Genomic DNA, 8,408 nt, shown 5'->3' with positions numbered 1-8,408 from the left:
AAAAACTGACTTTGAAAAATAAATCTGTTCTTTTTTTCTTATAAAAGGCTAAATAAAACAAAAGTATTGGTGGTAATCTTTGACTGTGTAACTTTACAAACGGCACACCATAGTTTCTGTTTAGAAAACTTCAGTTTCGCTCTGAAATTTAGTGGCGTGAATAAAGTACGAAAAAAGAGTTTTGATGTCTTGTTTAAACACTGATGAGTTTTATATCAAACTTGAGATTGACACAAATGTTAACCATCGCAAAGTTTGCTACCTCAGTTACTTCAGAACATTATGAGAGTAATCAGCTGAATTACAAACCAGCTGAAACTCGATCTGCTGATGGTCCTCTCAAAACACACATGGCCATGCAGGTTGAGTTACAATAGCAGATTGGATGTTTTAAAAGGAGGGTGGTGCTTGAAAAAAATATTCTTCTTCTTGTAACCATGGCCACATGCAATGAAGCAAAATCAATTATGTCAAAGCATGAAAGGGACTTTGAGGACAAAAACCAGGGTACCAACAACAATGAGCCTGCTCAGGAATGACACACAAAGTGAATGGCAGATATTCTGAAAGGGGTGATGAATAATGCTGAGGGTTTAGAGAAATTTTCATTTTCTTTGATGAATTATTYCAATTGTTTATGGAATTAGCTAAAAACACACAGCTGAGTGCCATCATCAGTCCTGTGTCATACGTAAGGGGTGTTGCTTCTCAGCCAAATGAGTGGGCTCACTCACATTTTTGCCTAAGAGCATAGCCATCAATAAAGATCAGTACCTAAACATCCCAACCAATCAAAACCAGTGTGGTCACAAACATCATCTCTTCCAGCACCACGGACCACCAYGCCATAAGGCTGAAGGGATAAAGATGTGGATCAGGGAACAAGATATCCAGATTTTAGGTCCTTGGCTARAAAATCTTCCCCCAACCCTAATCCCAGAGGCTTATGATGAACAAAAAAACACAAATTTTGACAAACTCCAAGCATTGATTATATAAGAATTGGCTGCCATCAGAAGCTGACTGACCACATGGCAGGATGAGTTGATGAGTTTAATGTAAAACGGAGGGCCCACACTGCAAATGTTGGCTTTTTGTGTAAACTTAATGTGTGTGTGTGTGTGCGTGTGCGTGTGTGTGTGTGTGTGTGTGTGTCTGTCTTGGGAGTTTAGATGCTATTCAGAGTCCTTTCACTCTGGTCTGTGGTAAGTGGTTCTAAGTTTGAGGCAATATTTTCAGTTCATTTTAATAAATCTGAAGTGTCTTTTGTYCAACACTCCAAACACGTGGCAATGATGGATTTAATAAAACATTACATATTGAGTAAAGTTGATTGGTGAACCTGACGTTTTCAGTTTACTTTGAAAAGAACATTGTCAGCGCTTGGAGAAGGTTTTTTTATTTTTTTTATTTTATTTTTTATTTTATTTTTGTGCTCCAAGATGAATCAATTGTCAATAATAGTGACAGAATATTTGTACTCTTTCCCTCTCTCCAGCTCTCAAAGATGACTTTAAGTGCTGAGGCATCAGTTTGCCTCCGGCTGCAGTCGATTATCTTCTCCTTGTTCTGCAAGGGAAACAACTGCAAAATAAAAACACCATCCTCTAAAATAACCTCATATTTCTMATGCAGAAGTGTTCTCTAGTGAAGACACAAAATGCAACAAACATATCTGTAACACTAACAATGTGTATGGTATTTAAAAACACCTGCATTGCATTATGATTAGAGAAATTAAAAGCTGATTGACAAGCAGTTGCAGAAATCATTAGACATTTATTTTCAGCTAAGAGACAGGATAGACAAGAGGATCATTTAAAAAAAACAAACACAGATAAGCATTGAAAAAATGAATGAATTTGGCTTTTAAAATGTTTTAAAACCATTCTTTCAAGTCAGGATTTTAAAGCTTCTGCAGCTGCAGAGGACCACGCATGCAACAAACAGACAGYTAAATAACCACCGGCTCTCCTCCAYTGTTTAACAGCCAGCATGACTGACAGTRGAGTTAGATTTAATGTTGTCTTTATGGTGAAAAATGTGAACAATTTACATAAAGGAAAAAAAATACATTGCTTATTTTTAAACACTTTTTTGTTTGTTTCTTTACAAAACGCACAACTATTCACAATGTGGACTGACCTCACGTTTTAAGTCTTTTTTTTATGAGAGGCCGTTTAAGCCATAATTCAAACTTGCTCTCACATGTACTTTCACACATACTGGCCTAAAGGGCCTCTCATACTTTTCCCTTGGCTCTTGSTGATGTTTATGGACCGTGACGATAAAAAAAGGGCATTAACACAGTTTTGGTCCCTCACCAGTTCTGTTGCATTGTTTTCACTGATGTAAGCTGAACAGTACAATATATCAACTGTTTAATAAGAAGCACAAATGAGAAAAGGTGCAAAAAATGTCAACTGATAAAGCATCTACCACTAATTAGGCATGAGGCACTTGTTGAATGTTGAGATGAAAKTTAGATCCCTGTGAATTCATGAGCAGGAACCAGGTCAAAGCAGATCAGCAGATTAAGTTTGCAAATGTTTTAGTGACTTTAGGTGCTGTTAGCGGTCAGGGTCAACAGTGTTTCCACATCACCTGAGTTGAAAAAAATGTTTTGTTTTTATAGACATACACCAAAGTTATCAATGTCAGCTTTTATTAATATCAAAATGATTTTCTGTGTGACCTCTTCGTCTTGAATCAGTTATTGTAACTTCTTATTTTTGACAAAGACAAAAGTCTGAGCCCTTTTATTTCACTGAGATTTGGCTGAATTAACTTCATGTTTAAAGAAAAACTAACTTGAAAGAACTACGTAATAAAAACAGTAAGATTAAAAAATGGGCTGTAATTGCAGAAAAAATGTGTAATTGACAATGTTATGAAAAAATGTTTTAGGCCTGGCCCCTCGTTCTCTTTACATTTTTCATCCTATAAATTAAAGTCAGAAYATTTCTTAACCCTCAATGTACGGCCCGCGGTACATTTTCAGCTTTTGGGTACTTCCTTCCTCTTCATACCCTGACCCTCGCTACCAGACACTTTGAATTTGCAYAATAGGCTGTTCAAACAATTCGATTGATGGTCTTCTCTTGATTGACACCTCTTTTAACCAACTGGGTTCATCTATAGACTCTCCAGAGCACAAAATGTGTGGCAAGCCCCTTATGTCCCACCCATACATTGTACACGATTGATTAACTAGAATCGGCCAATCAGCTCTGAGCTTCATTCTGACACCACAGCTGTGTAGCCAATCAAGTTATATTTTAGTTGATGTGCAGCTTTTGAAATGAAACAAAAAGAAATAATAATAATAATAATAGTTATAGTGTCTTTTGACTTAAATAACAAAGTTACAGTTACAAACATTATGACTGCTGAAGTTAAAAATCAGATTGATAGMTTYACATAGAGACTAGGCTTGTGAATTTACTCAAGAKGGTTAAAMAGTACTTAATTTAATCTGGGTTAGATATAGGCCTATAGGTTAGCAGATTAAAACAGCCTGGATTGATTTATGGAATTATTCAACTTTATTTTTAATTTGACAACTAAAAACTGAAAGTCAGTGTTGACTTGATCCATTATTGATCCTGATCTAACACATCAGGTTACCAGATTTAACTTCATACATGGAAACCTAAAAAATGCCGAAAGTTAGTTGTAAAGTGACCAAAAAATATAACATAGAGGAGAAAAAAATTAAAAGTTGCAGATGTTTCTTCGGCTCTTAGGATCCACAATACAAAAATAAATTAAATTTTGGGGCTGTTTTATCATCTGCATGAATGTTATTTATTTCATCGAGTTCATGAAAAAGATACTGAAAATTAAATTAAAAAAACTGTGAACACTCGCTGGAAAAAATTAATTTCATCAACCTGCAACATTCTGGGGGATCTTTACTTTTCTCAGTCATCATGCTGCTACTGCTGTCTCCATCTTATTACAAACTCTTTATACTCCTTTAAACTGTAAACAATCATCAGTGTGCTTGTTTTGATTGCGGTTTTATACCAGTCGACAGCAAAAGTGGAGGTTACAAAATTCAAATAAATTCACCTAAAATCAAACAATCAGTGCTGTGCACCATGTGAAACACTGTTTCTCTATTTTATGTTAAATCCAGTAAATTATATTTACAGTTGGGTTCACAGGAAACAGAAGAGCTCTTTGCTTTATCTTATCTTATTCAACTTCCTAACAGAGTAAATCACTGTTTACCAACASCCAGAAGCCACAGCCGAGCAAGATGAGACTAAACACGTATAAATGTCCATTTCCAATGATAAATCATTGTTTTTAAGGTTTTACTTTGTATTTCATTCATGTTTTCGTTTGTTGAGTTTAAAAAAGATGTCCATGAGTTCTAGTTGCTGTTTCAGGTTTGATAGTGAATGTGAGCGCAAGTTTGGATTATGGCCTAAATGGCCTCTCATATCTGGAGTTAGAACTGCTTCTCCGTTTACTGAAGTTCAGTCAGACTTGTTTGTTTGTTTGTTTGTTTGTCATAATTCTGTTGAATTCCAGCAGACAATGAGTTGCAAAGCTCCATCTGCAGAGTTCTTCACAGTTTTTCCTTTTATAATTATTATTATTGTCTGCTACAGAGTCTCCTCCTCATCCTCTGCCGTCGCGCTCGTATTCAGGACCGGCAGGTTTTCCTTCAGTGAGATGTCATCCACCTGTTTGGGGCCACTGTCCTCGGGTTCTTCGGGTATGGACGGGTCCGAGTTAGTCATTACGTAGCCCGGGAGGGTGGCGTGCACGTTGATGGAGGGGGGGCCTGCGCTCCGACWCATGCGGCTCGACGCCACCGTGGTGGATCGCGTGGAAAGCCCCCCGCCCGCCAGATGAGACTGACTGCTGGTGCTGTTGTTGTTCAGACCCACAACCACGGAGCCGTAACGGTACCGCCCGCAGACCACTGAGCCCTCCCAGTCAAAGGCCAGGTTCCAGCGGGTCCACGTTTTCTTTATTTCTGTCTGGACCTGCAGAAAACCATTAATTTATAAAAAATAAAATAAAACATCATAAAGGGAAAAAAGTTTATTAATAGAGTTAAATAAAACGTTTGTATTTATTTGAGCTCTAAAAATGCCACAGCATTCTGTTAACTCGCACTCTAATCAAATTTCCATTCAAAAACTGAAAATGTAAATAAAAAAGAAAACTGAAAACATGTTTAGCGTGCGAACAACACCCATAGGCTGTAAAAAACATGTTAACGCTGCTCTAGTTTTCTTTTTTGAGTTTGATTTTGTGCAAAAGTATAAAAATAGAGGTTCACTTATGAGCACAAATGTTTTTTTTTTATTATTTTATTTTTTTTGCTTATAAATAAGTTTGTTTTTCTGCAAAAACCTTGTGAAGTTTTAGGAAACGGATGAGGAAATAAACCTTTTCAAATAAAAAATCTTTGTGTAGATAACCTCTCAGGAAGTGCTTTTATATTTTGTGTCTCTCTGGAGTAATTAGGTCAAATTAGACGTTTTTTTAACAATGCTGCTGTTTTTTTGTGATAAATATCTTTAAGAAAATAAAAGCCCACTCACCTCTCCGTTGCAGTAGCAGTAGATAATGGACACAAAGAAGCCCTGAGAGCAAAAAAAAGGCAGATCTTGTGATGAAGATTCAAAGAAGGCTTTAAGAGTAAAAAAAACAGATTCTTTTGCTGTTTGGAGCACAAATTTAATAAAAATAGAAGAAAATGGGCTCCTTGTGTCGTGACCTGCTTCACTTCCTGTTTCACAGCACGACGGGAGGCACCTGAAGCTTTCTGAGAAAGTGGAGGATTACTGAAAGTCATGATGGTTATTCTGTGAGGGTCTGAAAACGACATTACTCATTTTGTTTGGGACGTGATATTTAAATTATTCAAACTTTTAGAATGATAGCATGTTACATGGTGAAAAGATTATGTTTTTATGTGTGCACAAAGCTCACCTTTAAGATTAGATGATGTTTTCAGATAAATGTAACAAAATTTAGTAACCTCCATGTATTCATTACAGAGTAAACAACATTGTCTCTGATTTTGTCTTTTTTTAATTCATTTATTTTTTTTACTAAAGCAGAACAGATGGCTCCACGAAAAGTTACCTATCATTCAAAAATTATTTTGAAGCATCCAGATATTTATCCATTTTAACAGGTCTTAGTAAGAACTTGTGTCTGAGGTAAAAATAGATTCTTGTTTTCCTCTTCAGCTGTACAACAGAATATTTAGCTGAATCACTTCCTGTTTATCCTGCTTGTGAAGCGCCGCATCCTTTCACGTTTGTTCACATTTTACCTAAATTAAATTGTTTTAACTCTGGCATTATTTTTCTTATTTTTACCCACATTCTGTTTTTTTTTTGTCTTTCTCTGATAAATTCTTCATGTTCTGTCTGTGTGCTGGGTTTTCTGCTGTTCTCTACGAAACCTGGGGGCCACGGGTCATGTTAGACAATACACTCCAGTTTACTTTTAATCAAAACATGTCATAAACTGACACATAACACATTTGTGTCTAGATTATAGGTGCCTAAAGTGGGGCTCATGGGCCAAAAGTGGCCCATGATGTGGGTCAAACTGACCCATTTTAAAAGTTTTTTTTAATAGTTAAAAGTATTTTTTTCCTGCATGAAACTTTTTCTATTTGTCTTATTAAGTATGATCAACATACAAAATTGAAATGGTTCATTTCAAATATTTGCTACCTCAACCCACCCTTGTGTCTACATGCAACAAAGATCAAAATAAAAAAAAAACAATTAAAAAAAATCGAATAAATAAAATAATTTCATGTATAATCATTGGGGGGTTTGTGTGTCTGTTTTTTCAGTGGATATAAAAAATGTAATGTACATTTTTTATGAAAAACGAGTGAACTGACCCCATTGATCTTTTATCTGTGAGAAATAAAAATACTTCAACACACAACTATTAAATGAAATGGTGAGAAATGGAGATAATAATCAAACATAAAATGTTTTTTGGGTTCTGACACATGATTAAATATTCCCCAGGTCCAACTGACCCAGGAATAATATTGCTGTTCCTCAAAAACAACAATAACAGGAGGGTTAAGCATGAAATAAAAGTAACTAAAGGAGATACAGTGTTTAGATTATATTTCAGCACACTTGTTAATTTGAACTTTTTATARGACTGCAAATACTCAAATTTTAACAACTTATAAAATGTTTCATGAGCTTTGCTGCCTTTATGTCAAACATTCTCCAACCRCACGGGCTAAAAGAACAAACAAAGAAAATGTAGGCCACTGCACTGGCTCTTAATATAAAAAATAAAAAAAGTATTTGCACTTCAAGTATTGTGTTATTGAATTTGACCCACAACCCTTGGATAGATTTTCATTTTGGTCCTCTCTGGGAAAACGTTTGGGCACAAAGCAAACACTTTTGTGTATGTCTAAAATTGTTTCGTTTTTGCAGTGAACTCCATTCAAAACAGCGGTCACAGCTAATCCATGTTAGCAAACACAAATAAATGGGATCAACTCGTCACTTTTACAGATAATTAGCTGGAATTTAACGTTGTAGTAACTAAAAGTCATTCCCACCACAAATTTCTAACCTTAAAAGATTGTGCAAGATTTTTCTTGATGCGTGCAAGGATTCTTTAGCTGCTCATAAATCAGCATGTCTGTAATTTGTGTGTCTGTACCTTTTTAACAAAAAGTTGATCTCAGTGATGAGGTTAAGGTTGATTTTTTTATTCCCCATAATTGAATGTCAAAGTCATTTTTTGTGCTCATTCTGCCATAAAATTGTGTTTTAGTCTCTGGATGCTGCAAAAATAATGTCAGGTTTTGGCTTCAGTTGTTATTGTTAAAAATAAAAAAAACATAAAAACACTTGGTTTAATGGCTTGGTGGATAAATACAATCAATCCCCATTGAGTTCATTATATTTCTGTAGCCATCAAGATCAATTATGAGCATTCCATCAGTTATGTAATCTATGAAATAATTATAATTTTTCATGATCATTTTTCACTCACAAAAATAGAAATGATTCACGTTGAGGAGTAAATAAAACATTTACGTAACTTCTGTTTCTGCCTTTTAGTTAACTTTATGACGTTGTGCCTGCAGAGTAAACACACACACTGTCAGTGTGACTCCTATTAAAGGGGCAATATCATGTAAAATCAACTTTTTTGAGTTTTATATCATGTTATAATGTTATACTCTCATAAAAAACATGCCCAAAGCCTTGCTTTGACTCATTCATGCATGTTTGAGAAATCCTGCAGCATTTTTAGGAAGCCATGCTGAGGAGCAAAACGACAGGTGTGGACCAGAAACACCTTTGGCCCTGGGACATGTCTTTAAGCCGAACTTCCTCATGGCAGAGCACACCCCCTCCACCCCCCCTCCCCACACA

The 8,408-nt window shown here is 35.7% G+C and overlaps 1 protein-coding gene across 1 annotated transcript in view; it reads right to left on the bottom strand.

Annotated features, from left to right (window-relative positions):
• Positions 1-1,759: 1,759 nt before the first annotated feature.
• pth2ra (parathyroid hormone 2 receptor a) overlaps positions 1,760-8,408 on the bottom strand; it is a gene marked incomplete in the record, with an annotated part of 54,996 nt that continues 48,347 nt past the window's right edge. Inside the window, 2 exon segments of the mRNA XM_014024865.1 lie at positions 1,760-5,003; positions 5,568-5,609. Coding sequence (XP_013880319.1) covers positions 4,617-5,003; positions 5,568-5,609 — 429 coding nt within the window.

This window comes from Austrofundulus limnaeus, unplaced genomic scaffold (genome assembly GCF_001266775.1).
Source record: "Austrofundulus limnaeus strain Quisiro unplaced genomic scaffold, Austrofundulus_limnaeus-1.0 Scaffold443, whole genome shotgun sequence".
NCBI classification, from domain to species: domain Eukaryota; kingdom Metazoa; phylum Chordata; class Actinopteri; order Cyprinodontiformes; family Rivulidae; genus Austrofundulus; species Austrofundulus limnaeus.
This window is presented reverse-complemented; position numbering and strand designations above follow the sequence as displayed.